Source organism: Scophthalmus maximus, chromosome 1 (genome assembly GCF_022379125.1).
Source record: "Scophthalmus maximus strain ysfricsl-2021 chromosome 1, ASM2237912v1, whole genome shotgun sequence".
Lineage (NCBI taxonomy): Eukaryota > Metazoa > Chordata > Actinopteri > Pleuronectiformes > Scophthalmidae > Scophthalmus > Scophthalmus maximus.
Window position 1 is genome coordinate 25,409,153 of NC_061515.1, and position 14,063 is coordinate 25,423,215.

A 14,063-nucleotide genomic window follows, 5' to 3' on the forward strand; every position below is an offset into this window, starting at 1 on the left:
AACAACAACATTAATAAGGATCATCATCAACGTCTGCACCATGCCTTGTTAACCTGGGGAAAAAAACTAAAAAAACCAAGAGCCAGGTAACACTTCTTCAGCAACGCCCGTCCACTGGTGTCTCACAGACTACAAACGAGTAAAGTACCAATTATTACAAACTGGGAAACTTCATTCATTTATCATCACATTATTTCACTACCGTCTAAAGTTTTATTCTCTTGCTTTGATCTCACGATCCATTGTTAAGGGGCGCTGCATGTATTCACCTCTCAGTCTGTGTAAACGGAAAGTGCACGTCTTCTGTTGCTCTGGACAAGAGGACCTTTGTCAGACCCGACCAGCTAATCTCGACTCAGGGCTTGAGACATCATCAGACTTTGTTTATCGTTATTATTTTTGTACTACAAACTGGAGGGTACTGACCAGCTCCATTTGGTAAAATGTTGAATCTAGTATTTTTGGAGCTTGACTCATATCAGGGACATCTTGGTCTGTGTTGACTCAATATCTTTTTTTATTTTTTATTATCTGACTTTTGTGATTAAATAAATGTTAAGGAAGTAAGATACTAAAATTGCCAGTTACTATCACAAAACTATAACATCATTATTACTATGGATATAAGAAAATCACATCAAACTATTTAGCAAAAATTGATCAATCAGACATCTATAAGTCAAATCTCAACCGACTTGTTTGATCATAATTGTGATGGTATAATTATTTAGTACTGATAAGTTAAGTGAGGGAAGACTTTCTGATTCCACAAATAAGATATTTTTGTATGTTCTAGTGATTTTTTTTTCTTTTCTTTTTCTCAGGTTCATGTTCAGCTGTTTCGGTTGCTTTTCCTAAAAAATATATTGTAGGAAACTAAGACATTTTTTGCCAAAACATACAGTATGTACATGTACATATTTAGGCAATTAAGCATCTCACACTTATAAGTATTGTAATAAGTGAATATAGTATGTATTGCATACAGTTCTCTCTTTCTGTCCCAATGTAAAAAAGATATGGCGATGAGTCTTCTCTGAAAGGAGTGTGGTCTCAATAGGTAGTGAAGAGTCCTTAAACTTTTTCTATTCCCAGATTCATATCACTTTATTTCCTTTTTCACACCAGTTCTCATTTAGACGTTGATCCTTTTCCTCATTTTATTATATATGTATGTATGTAAATATATATTATGTACAGAGACAGCCCCGAAAGTCAACAAGGGGAACAGAAAAGACAGCAGGTGAGTGACGGGCGAGCTCCTGCCCAGTGCCTTTTATTAACAAACACCTAGTGAGAGCCTTTTATTAATAAGCCATTGAACAGCATCAATCAAGTGTGCAAATGACAAAACAAACCCAAAATGAATACAAAAAAAAGAGAACTGAAGAATAAAAAGAGTCAAGCATTGTTTCATCAGAATCACATTCATAAGCAAAAGCCTCACCCTACATCTGTTCAACCCCACCCACAGCAGACCCCCCCCCCCACCCCAGTGTCCCCACATACAACAGAGTATAGTGTCCAATGAATACATTAAAAAATCAGTAGAATATCAAGACTTGTTGAAAAGAAAAAAAGAGAAGGAAAAAGGAAAGAAAGGAAAATGCAGCAAAGATTCTCAGTATGTGTGAGAGAGACTTGAGAGTTCATTTCTATCGATTGCTTGTTCTGCATCTACCCAAGTGAGACTGGCGCAATGCCTGGATACCAACGTGTGTCCAAACAGCTGGGGAATCTTACACACGACCCTACCCTGTTTACACACAGACACACACACACACACACTGCTGCCTCCCCTCCCCCTTAATGTGAGATGCCTGTACAGCAAACTACAGTTTTCCAGTTTTAAAAACACGTATCGACGACACACACTCGACTCGTCTGAAAAGTGATGCACGCGTGACTGAGGAGGTCGGATCGGTGATGCGAGGCTGTGGTTCCCTGATGACATGGCATCCCTTTTGAAAAGTGCTGCATTCAGCACACGTCACCAGAATTCCTGGGGGAGTTGCACTGTGACCAAAGCCCCGGGGGATTTATCTCATCTGGCTGGAGGATCCCATCCAGAGGAGCTGGAGGAACTCATCCAGCGTGCGGTGACATGGCGGCCGGCTGGAGGAGGAGAGTAGGGAGTTCATATCCGGTCAGCGAACCAAGACCAGTCAGTCCCTGAAACCTCTCGAACATTAATGATCACAGTATCTGTGGATTGCGGCAACTATGGCCCCCCGGAACAGAATGTACATATCCCTTGCTACGTACAACCACACCACAGACCACCAAGAACTAAAAAAGAGGAGTTCTTCTAGTACAGTTTGTTCATTATCATTCTCCATGAACGCCACCTTGTTTCGCAGTCGGATGAGGTTTCCTGTACAGAAGCCGGTGGAGTCACTGGAGTGCAGAGGCCCTCTTTCCTCACATTCCTCCCAGTTTCCCCGGAACGCCACAGAGCCGACGAGGCAGGGAGCCGCTCACAGCTCTGCGCACGTCTCTGATTTCAGCGTTACCATGCCAACCGTTGGCAGCTCCAGACTGTCGCTCTGATGTGATAGTTTAGAAAGTCACTGAAAGGTGGCATCTCAGTTAGACTCCAAATCTTGACCGTTCTTTTTTTTTTTTTTATTAGTTTCGGAATAAAATTGTAGCTTTTTACAGTTTGACAAAAAACCTCTTCCAGGGCTCTCCACCACATCTTACAGTCATGGTCCAGGATGTGTTTTTATTTTATATTTGAGGCTTTGTCCTTGATTATTGAGTCGAATTCAGAGATAGGAGCCAGTTTTTCATTAAAATAAACGCATACTACGAGAAAAAAGCTCCAACGCCAGGTCCAGATTCAGATTAACGTGAAGTCAAGGATGAACTTTACCAATCAAATAGGATTTAAGGAATAAAAACTCTAGCGGCTCTTAACCACACACAAACACGTCCACGTCTCTATCTAGATTATGGATATTTCTTCTAAAATGTATTCAGCGGATCACTGTCTCGTCGCTGCGTCACAAGACTCGAGACGGGAAGCGACAGTGAGAATGTTTGTAACGTGACATAGGACGTTGGTTTTGAGACTACTTGAGTCGCAGACTGCATGGCGGTGCTCATCTGTGAGGTTTGCCTTTCTGCCACTGAGCGAGTCAATTGCAGGTGTATAAAAAAAATAAAATAAACATTTTCTACAACCGTGTTCTTTTGAAGGAGAATCTGAAGACTTTAATAATCAGTGTAAAAAGACTCAAATGTTAAATAAAACGGGGACACAAACTTGAGCACTGAAGCATCTAGTGAGGAACCAGAAATATGTCCTGGCACATAAATCGGAAGAGATTCACGTTTTGACCAACAGGGAAGGAACAGCCCCCCACCACCACCACCACCACCACCACCACCACCACACCTCTACCTCAGCTTCGTCTGCGAAACAAGCGAGAATGAGAGCATTATCTGAATGAGTGTACTGAATGAGAACTGTCTCCACCAGAAGCATCAATGGAAACATTAAAAAAAAACAAAAAAACAAAAATAATAAAACAATAATTGTAAGATCAGCGCAGGATATTGCCAATCACTTCTGTTTGTAAGAACTCAAGACACACAACCACCACAAGCACATGTATTGGACCTCGTCATGTGTCCAACACCATCTACCCTCTGACTGTAATATTTAGTGTCATTCCTCCAGGTCTCATGAATCATTCTTGTGAAGCCTGAAGACTAAAAGAGAAGTTCACACTCCACCAGCTGTTATCTGTGGATTGAGCCGAGCCTCAGCAGACTGTTGGTTCAAGGAATTCCCCTGGTCAGGCTTCTGTCTTGCAGTATACTCATACTTTGTTCCACGACATCACTGAGTTCATTATGCAAGAATGAGGAGGATGTGACTGAGCCTGGAGAACTACAGCCACTGCAATGTGACAAACATGCCAAGGGTGTTTTTACTCCTCATACTACTGGTTCTGTGACGTAACACGTGTACACACCTCGAGGAGGGATCGATGAGAACTCGACAGAACGTGATGCAAATTTCAAAGTGTAAATTGCATATCAAGTCGATGAAAAGACACTTAGTAACGACAGTTAGATGAGAATCTGCTTCAGGTTGAGGCGAAACTTTGAGAGTTGAAACTATTTCAGTTTGAGCAAAAACATGTATCTGATTCATAAAGATACAGAAATGACAGAGAGAGAGACAGAATTACAGGCTAAGGGGCTGAGCTCAGTCAGAGGATGAGCTGAGCACGCACGCACGCACAAAGCTCATGTGTGTACAGCTGCTACACTGTTTGTCTAGGGTCACTCAGCATGGACTGCACCCGACAGTCTGCTCATCCCGTTCACACCGATGACGATTCACTGTTACAGAGCAGGACTGGAGCAGAGTGCACATGAGAATGTGTGACGTGTGTGTGTGTGTGTGCGCAGCTCAGTCATTCCAAGAATTAAACGTTTTGGCGGGGGCGGGGTTGGTGGTGTGTGTGTGTGTGTGTGTGTGTGCGTGCGCGCGCGCATAATATGAGATCACCAAAGATAGAATAAAGTATTTGAGCAAAAGGCTTAAATCTCTTTACCCACTGCCACCCCACTATAGTGTGTGTGTGTGTGTGTGTGTGTGTTATTTAAACTAAATCTTCCACTGCCTCCATTCCACTCAAAATCAATATCAATCTTCCCCCATATCTGTTTTTTCCAGACGGAGGACGTCTCCCGGTGTCTGGTCGGTGTTCCTCCCTGACACACTGAATGAACACTCACAAACTTCCTATCTGTTCTCTGGTCTTAACACTCTTACAGTTCAGTCCTTTGTTCCTCCTTTATCCAGGCAGGCTGACAGAGGGCGGGTCAGAGGGCGGGGAGGTGGGTTACAGGGTCTCATGGTGGACCGGTGGGTGCAGGAATGGCAGAGGTGATGGGGTGGGGGGGGGTGGGGGGACGACACAAGAAGGATAAGAGAGAGGGAGATGGTGGAGGTGATGGTAGGGGGTCCTTTAACAGCAGCCCCCACCAGACTGCCTGACGGGAGTGCTGTCGATCTTGAGGTTGGGTTTGTCGCTACCAGCTGTGGCCCCGGGGCCCATGCGCTTCTTGATCTCTGCGGCCATGGTCATGAAGGCCTGCTCCACGTTGGTGGCATTCTTAGCGCTTGTCTCCAGGAAGGGGATGGCCAGAGAGTCGGCAAACTCCTGCCACAAGAGAGGAGAGGAAATAAATTGTTCAACTTTGGGTTCATCTCGACTATTATTGAAGAGTGGAAAAACACCAAACACTCTTTGGTCCTAGCTCCTCCAATGTGTTGGTACTTTTTCTCTTTAATCGCATTTTAAGTGAAAGTGAACAATTGTGACGGGTATGTTTCACTATTCTGTGACATTTATCGACAAAAAGAAAATCGGTTGAATGAGAAAAGTATTGACAGATTCATCTGTATCGGTAACAACAGTCCACGAACCATCATTAAGGCTTCAGTATCCTGGAAAGCTGCTGCCCAACACGTCGCTGCCTCGCTGTAAAAAATCTACTGCTTTGTCCTTCATAAAAAAAACTCTAAGTAAATCCAGAGGTTACAGTGGATTAGTTTGACTAAATACACAAAGGATCTGACCTGATCGCAGTCATGTGTTGTCACTGATGTCTGCTCTAGCTGCTGCTCCCCCTGCCTCATTTTACATGAAGGCTCGCGGACGGGTAGGGAGATGTGCTCTCACCTATGCACCTGGAAGGGCAGGGTGGTCCCAGAACAGAGCCATATTTCGCCAAATATAACTTTGTAACTATTGAAATTAATACATTTTGACTATAGTGGTCTTGACTATAATTTGACTGTAGTCTAAGGTGCCCCTTGGGGCTGTAATGCAGATATAAATATTAAATAAAAGAATCAAATTGTGCAAATTTATTCGACCCCCAAATTAATCTCCTGCTGCCCGTCTGTGGTTCTCTGGAGGTGAAACGGAGCAGATCATGTTGGGAGTTGGAGCTTGGGCTGCAACTAACGATCCGTTTCATAATTGATAGATCTGTGGATTATTTACTCGATTAATCGATTAGTTGTTTGGTCCATGGCAAAAAATGTCTATTGTGTTTCCCTGAAACTCCAAGATGATGTTTTGTTTCGTCCACACACCAAAGATATTGAGTTTACTGTCACAGAGCAGCAAAGAAACCCGAACATATTCACATTCAAGAAGCTGAAATCCGAGAATTTTGCCCTTTAAAAAAAATTAGAAACTACTTGAACCGATTAATCGATTAACAAAATATTTAGCAATTCATTTAGTAGTCGATTCCTAATCGATTAACTTTTGCAGGTCTAGTTGGAGTCAATAAATGTTGAACAACAGTTACTTTTACTGAAATTACTGCAACACAGAAGAGAAAGAAGACCGTCAGAGGGGGTGATGCGTACAACCACGGAACTGATTGAAGAGAACTTGTTCCCATGGAGACTAATCGGGAACCCTAGCCGTACCTTGGCTGTTGTGTAGTCCACCACTTTCTTGGTGGTCAGGTCACACTTGTTGCCCACCAGGAGCTTGTTGACATTTTCACTGGCGTAGCGGTCGATTTCCTGAAGCCACTGCTTCACGTTGTTGTAGGACTCCTGCGCAACGAGAACAACACCGTCAGCGTGGCACTAAACTCCAGAGGAGAAGAACTCCTCTGAAACACACTATATGTGTCATCAAAAACCAAACCAACCTTTCATTTAGTCCCAATTATAAATCTGATAATATCACGACTCCTACTGAATTCAACAAGTGAAGTTATAAGGTTTAAAAATATATTTTATTTCAATCCTAATTAAATATACCTTAACATAAGAATTAAAATATTAGTTAATAATGAACTCCTGTTTATTGACTGTGACTGAAAGTATTTCAGTTTATAGATGAACACTGGGGGTGTTTCTCTGTTTAGTCAAAAACTGTGTTTAAATATTATAGCGTGTGAGTGACATATTTATGTATTTATGTAGCACTTTTCAGGTCTTATGGACGACTCAAAGCTCTCTGGTGCTCTTGTATATCACCCTAACAGCCGTCAGGGACAATTGGGGTTCAAAGTTTTGTGGAGAGGACGAACCGGGAATCGAACCACTGACCCGCCAATCAGTTGATGACCCACTCAACCTCTTGAGCCAAAGCCGCCCCTTGATATAGATATGTTTTAATGGCTGTGCTATGGTGCAAAGTTAGGAGCTCAATAACATCTGTCAGTGCAAATTCCACCACAGGAACTTTCCCCAGGAACAAGGAAGCATGGCAGGAAGTCCACAACAGGGACGAGGGTCTAAATGAACTTCCGAAAAATCTTTTTACCCCTGAAAAAGGCCCTGCTTGGCAGGTTAGGACTTAACCAAAGTAAAGGAACCTTTGGGGTGTGCTTGCAGCACTGAACATGAATCTGTTTCCTCACTTGCAGCCAAGCATTTCAGGTGTTTTTAAAGTCATGTGATACTTGTGTGCGTCTCTTTTCTGATCAACACTTTGAATTTCCTCCATATGTACTGTTGTTGTAGTGTTGCTCAATTAACATAGTATCATCGTTGTTGTATGGTCCTCTGCATTCATGCCGTTTGGTTCCTTGAATAAAGGTTCCAGGTGGAAATGCGTGCTATGGAGATATAGCCCAACCCTGAGCCCGCAGGAGAGTACTGGTGACTCTCTTATACAGAAATTAGATAAGGTTTGTCATTAGGGTGTTTTTGTGCAGAAAAGTTGAAAGGTTGGTAAATGTAACTACACAAAACTAAAGTTGGCACCACGGCCTGTGAACAACCCTGACGATGTCATAGAAACTGTTCACATCAATGAAAAGTTAAGAATCAGACTCCCGACTCACCTGATCCGTCACATCATATACGACTATGATGCCATGGGCTCCGCGGTAGTAACTGGACGTGATGGTACGAAACCTCTCCTGACCTGCAGTGTCCCACTGACACAGAGACACAAATAAGCCTGTTCATCAACTAGTTCATCACAGGCAACAAAGAGTCAGCAAATCTTTTTCACAGGGACGAGCAGTAGGATATTAACAGAAGTATATTTGACGATGCAAGGTTAAGAAAAGATTTTTTAGATTCCAGTTCATGAGGGAAGCTGGTTTTTAGTAAATTTAGAAGTCAAATCAGGTCTGACAAGCCTGAACTCTAGAGAATGAAGAATGCTGTGCTAATGTATGACAGCTTCAAATTCATTTCAGTTTAGAATATCAATTCACTTTGGTTTCTCTCGCTATAAAAACTGGGGGCAAGTGTCCCATCCTTTAGGATTGAGATCAAGATGTGCCACAACAACTGTGCTCCACAGAATGTCAAACAGAAACCAGAGAGGGGGTGTTGAGTTTAACTGACAATACCTGTGAAGTTAGAAATAACCATTGGATGTTGAAGAAAAGTCATCAAATTCATACTGAATTTACCGTGTTAACATCATCACGTCAATGTGTTTATTAGCGGTCATGAATTGTTAATTTGGCCATTCTTTTGGAATTTACAGGAATTAACGGCTTACAACAAAAAGAAAAAGACATATGCGTTGAAGTGTTTCAGGCTACATCTCTCTACACATATATGCCACATTCTAACAGTATTATTCATTTATTTCTGTGTCTGTGTGGATGATTTTGTAGATTTATCCAACCACCAGTGATCTGAAGGGAGCATTCCTCTAACCCAGAAGCTCTGAACTCATGTGCTCAACTTGTTTTAGCTCCAGTCTGTCATGCTACATGTAGCATGATCCTTCCCCCTGTCGTACTCGGTCTTTGTGCTGGCAACATGAACACTTTGGTAAATCAAAATAAAAAATATAGCTCATTTTAGACCGACAGCTCTGAACCATCATGATTAGTCCTTCTCCCCCTGCAAAATGTAAAGAAATGTAAGTAGGGCTAGATTCCTTTTTTTAAATTAATGGTCGTTTATTTGAATGATCCAAATTATTCACAAAATCAATATTTGCATTTGTGCATTTTCTCAGTTAACATACACATGTAGCTGCATGTTATGTGAAGAGGTTACAAAGCATGTGAAAAGGTTTTTTAATGTTTTTTTTATAAATAACGTAAATGATAGATGCTATAGACCAAATTATGGTGGACAGTCTGCTGATCTCCTGTCCTCGCTGTAACATGCAGTCCCTGTTCCATTCCTGCTTGGAAGACAAGTTCCTGGAACTACACTTGAGCATTGGTCAGGTCGAGACTGAATCCTAGAGCTTGATACCTTCTTTGCCTGGAAACAGTGACTGGTCCAGCAGGTGTGATGCCACATCATCACAACAACAAAGTCAATAACAAGAACTGTTTGAGTGCTGTTTGTCTAAAGGAATACAGGACATCCCTTTAAAGTGGACAGACCAACAGGTCTCAGGTTTCATTAGTAAGTGGAAGAGGGGGTGCTTCAGAGGAAACTGCAGTCAGCTGGGTTAGAGACTGAAATATTTCTCTGCATCTCACACATGGGCCAATAAAGAAAATTGACAATATCTTCAACATTCTATACCACTGTTGTCTACTCACATCACCAGCCAACCAAACACATAAGACGAACCTCATGCCAAAGCTTTACAGGGATTTAAAAGTCCAGGCTACAGGGAGCTCCGGGTCACTGGTTGTTAAACACACTGTGTGTAGTTTGAGTGTATATTTAAAGACACAACAAAGTGTGTCTTTGAGGTGGCACAGCCTGATCCATCAATTGAGACAGGAATCCAGTTACAGCTCGGTTTGAATGAAAATGTGCACGGACAAACACGCATAGCAAGTGTGTGCGTGTGTCTGTGTTTGTTTGTTAAATCTTACAATCTGCAGTTTGATGGTCTTGCCATCCAGCTCAATGGTGCGGATCTTGAAGTCCACTCCGATGGTGCTGATGTAGCTCTCTGTGTATGTGTCATCCTGGGATGGGGAGGGAGGACAGGATTGGATCAGACCAACAGCAGTGTGAGGAAACGCATTGAGTTTAAACTGTTACAGGGACAAACACGTTGTGTGAGGCTACTTACTGCAAAGCGCAGCAGAAGACAGGACTTCCCTACTCCAGAGTCTCCAATGAGCAGGAGCTTGAACAGATAGTCACTGAAATGAAAAGAAAAACCAAGTAGGTGAGAACAGGGAAGACATTTTTTCTTGTACAATATCTCAGTTAACACAAGTAGATTTCTCATCGATCAGACTGACATCTTTTCCTAACATCTGAGGCTCAATCTGTTGCTCAGAGGAATAAGAGACACACACAATATTGTGAAGTAGATTATAATGATTGTTTTGGGTAGTTTTTTTGGATTGGTTAACATAACACAAATTAAGAATATTGACTCTAAAGCTCCAGTTTAGTGAGTGTTTTTGAATCGCCAAATCATTATTTTTTAAATTAAATAATGAAATGATTTATTACATTATTATTATAATTACTATTAATTTTCATAGTATTGGTTTCCCACTATAGTTTCACATCTGCGTCTCTGGAATATAACAGACACACAAAAATTCTGACATACACAACTAATACCTGTTGACATGTCAGAGTCTCAGTCTGCTTGGTTATCATTTATTGGGGTTATAGATAAATAATAATAATAATAATAACTATACAGGGCGAGAGAAGCTTCACTATTTTTTAAGGTCTCTGTAGAAAGATTCCCACACTTTGGATGATTCGGCCTGACTCTGGGAACATTTTCAGCATGCACAGGAGCAGGAGTCACCATTATTGGAGATGGACATAACCAGTATGACATATCAACAAAATCCATGCAAATATGCAACTACAAATGTTTGTCATCTATTACAATAATGCATCGTTCCAGCCCTGATCAGAGCCATGTGGTTAACCCTGTTAGAACAGGCCAGGCAAAGCAGCTAATCGGAGCCCGGGGCAGGGGCCCTCCAGCAGGTTAATCAGGCCCTGGAATGACCTCACCTCTTCTTGACAATACTTCTTTAAACCTGATCTTGGGGAATATAAACATGTTTTTATGTTGGTGAGGTATGATGCTCCCTACTACTACTCAGGTTCTCCCAAAAATAATGGAAACACCTCCCACCTGCCACAGCAGCCAATCACTGAGGGGAAAACAACCTCACAAGAATTCCATGCGCAGCGCCGACAGCCACAGAGAATTACCCAATGCCAGTGCTATACTTGTGTCATAGGAAACTGAGACCTGTCGTGTAGCACAGCCTGACACTCGATCAACTGACAATATATGTCACTAACACTGGATGTAGTGGCAGTGTTGCGATCAGCCCAGTTCTCATTGCAACACGGCTACAGCTCCTGGTGAGAGGACTGAGCCGACTGTTGGCATTCTGTGTAAGAGGCAGTACAAGGCCATCTTAATGCACGGCCTCATATAGTCTTTAACTGAGAGAGAGATAAGCAGTTGACTGGACCTACCAATCTATTAGCCACTGTGGCAACATTAATAGTTCTAACTGACAGGTGAGTAGGGCTCATCCGAAACTTTTCAATGTGTCGGTTTTGATGCAAAAGATGTTGTGTTTCTGGAACCTTACTCTCTAAATGAACAGATCAACACATTTTTTCGCTTTGAACAAAAAAAGCTAAAGATCTTAAAGAACTACCAAAAAACAAAAAGCCTTACAAAGAACCCTTCCCAAATAAAACTGGTAAAATCAGGATTTGAATCTGGAACTATCTGATCAATCAACAATATTACCAATATAGATTTTAAAAAAGCAGGCTGTTAAAGATCTATCATGTATAGGGAAACACCAAAAATGACTTCAGTTTGTTTTTTCTTCTCTCTCATCGGTTTCCTGATCGTCTGAATCATGACCATTATGGTAATTATGGTTAATAAATGCTAAATAATATCAGCCATAACACCTTAATCACTATGACCATCAAGTATGTGCAACAAGACTGCGGTTATTCATGTTATTAAAAAGAGGTTATGCAAGTCACATTTTCACAAGCCATCAAGTCAATAGTCATATTTACTATTATTTCACGAGGGGATTCCAACTGTAGATCATATTAATACGGTGTTAATGAATAGATCGCGGTCCAGAGGCAGACTGGTCATCATGTGATCCATTAGAAAGAGGCGTGTCCTGGTGAGTTAGTTACACCTCTTCACAAGGGGCTCACGTGGACGAGGTAGCAACCGGCCAGAAATCGAGTTCATTGAGCATGTCTACCGAGACACAGTGTATAATATAATGAAATATATGATGGTTGGAGTTCACCAGTATGTGTAGCGTGCAGGTGAACACAGAACTGTCAGCCCATGGTGGGGGCTGGGTGGATCAGCTGACTCAGCCGACGGCCTCGGGTCGACGACGGCGGCTGCTGCTGCTGCTTCGACACCGAGCCTCCAAGCACCGACCGGAGGGATTCGGTGACAGGCGGGTGTGCTCTCGTTTCAGCCGTCAAACATCCGCTACCTGCCGCCGCGTCATCTGACGTCGACACGCTGCGCGATGGAGAGAGGGCCCGGCTAGGGCCAATTACTAAAGTATTTTTTTTGGTGTTGTCTTTGTCCGCACAGGATGCGCAGGATCAGGAGCAACCTTCAAGGACCGATCGGGAACCATGTTTAAGTTTCGACCAGACAGCTGTACATATTGACCGCTGTTAAATACACAACCCGCACGTTAGCCTAGTGGTAACGGGGATTACTCGAAGCTAAACATTCATGTTTCTGGGGCGAGTCCAGTGCCCATGTGTGCCCATAACGAAGACAACTCGAATGCCAAAGTCCACAAGGGCTTGGCCGTTCATCGAGGCTACAGGTCAGCCATCACACTTCGCGTTCCCTTATTGTCAAGCTAACGCTAATCAGTAAGCGTTAGCTTAGTTGCGTGGGTTACCAACAAGTGACCGGTCCGCGTTTTTTTTTTACCCCCGTGAACGATCGACTCTGCCGTCGCACACTGGCTCGATGGTTTCACTCGTCCCGTGAGAGGTCGCGTGTCACCGCCGACACGCCGCGGCACGAGCGAGCTGTCAGCTGACGCTCGGGGGGGGGAAAACACGCTGGCGAGAGACCGACACATGAGAGACGCCGCCCGCGCCCTGTTCACGGAGAGCCAGCTAGCGTCGAACAACAGAGCACTCGCTCCGGCACTGTTAACGTTCGGCGACACCACAGACAAACACAAGCCGTCGCTACGCTTGTCGACAAACGGCAGCGGCGACGGCTCCTTCTTATGTAAAACTCACTATTCGGGATTCATGGTTTCGCTCTGGATGTGGTTTTCAGTCGGTGACTCGACTCTTCCTTCCGGCTCCGGCGGAGAAAAAAAAAAAAAAAGATAATACTCGAAGGTCCGGGTTTCCGAGGCACTTAGATCTCTGCTGTACCGTTGTCCGTTACTATTCCCAGGTATCACTCCTCTGTATTCGACCTCTGCGCTTTCATAAATCCTCGGTTCCAGCGGACATATCCGTGTTTCGTCGGGTCAGGCTGGAGTGTTTCAGTGCCCCCTTTTTTTTCTGCCTTTCTGTGTCCGTTGCTTTCGAGACGTCCAAGATGGCCGCGCAGGTGCGGTAGTGACGTAAGGTGACGTGGCACTACAGATAAAAACCGGGGGCACGTTCAGCCACGGCATATCGGAACGAATCCCCGCAGCAATATACGTGTGTGTGGAAGTGTTTATCAAAGCGGAAACGGTGATTCGTTGAACGTTGAACCGTACACGTTGAACAGCCGGTTCATATTATTACTACCTTTTTAAATACCGCTGACGAATCATGTTTCTCCAAATGCGCTTCCCGTTGCGCCACTCCTGCCCCGCCCCTCGGTGTTATTAGGGTAAGGTTGGGTTGGGTTCACGTGAAGCTGGGATAAACAAAACTCGACGGGGAAACTGATTTCGACACTTCATCGCTGCCAACTTACTATTTTGTGAGAAGCACAAATAGGCTACATCTGTAATTTTGTCTTACCATCTCGCGTTGCATAATGACACAATTAAACTGAATGTAGTTGTGGGTAACACGCCTCAAAGGACATTTCACACCGCTTCAAATGTAGTTCTAAATCGCAGCAAAACGGTCCGCTGCCGTTTTGAGTTTGAATGTGCCCCTG

The 14,063-nt window shown here is 43.3% G+C and overlaps 1 protein-coding gene across 2 annotated transcripts; it reads right to left on the reverse strand.

The window, feature by feature from the left end:
- Positions 1-1,244: 1,244 nt before the first annotated feature.
- Positions 1,245-13,778, reverse strand: rab1ba (zRAB1B, member RAS oncogene family a). Of its 2 annotated transcripts, none has more exons than XM_035629907.2 (6): positions 13,703-13,778; positions 10,011-10,083; positions 9,808-9,903; positions 7,843-7,938; positions 6,470-6,601; positions 1,245-5,183 (listed from the first exon to the last, which is right to left on the reverse strand). In XM_035629907.2, exons 1-6 carry the CDS (start codon positions 13,726-13,728, stop codon positions 4,989-4,991), a joined length of 618 nt encoding a protein of 205 aa, XP_035485800.1. In that variant the 5' UTR covers positions 13,729-13,778; the 3' UTR covers positions 1,245-4,988. The 2 variants fall into 2 exon arrangements, with proteins under 2 accessions (XP_035485800.1, XP_035485809.1); XM_035629916.2 differs by lacking the exon at positions 13,703-13,778 and adding an exon at positions 13,196-13,538.
- Between the last annotated feature and the right edge of the window lie 285 nt (positions 13,779-14,063).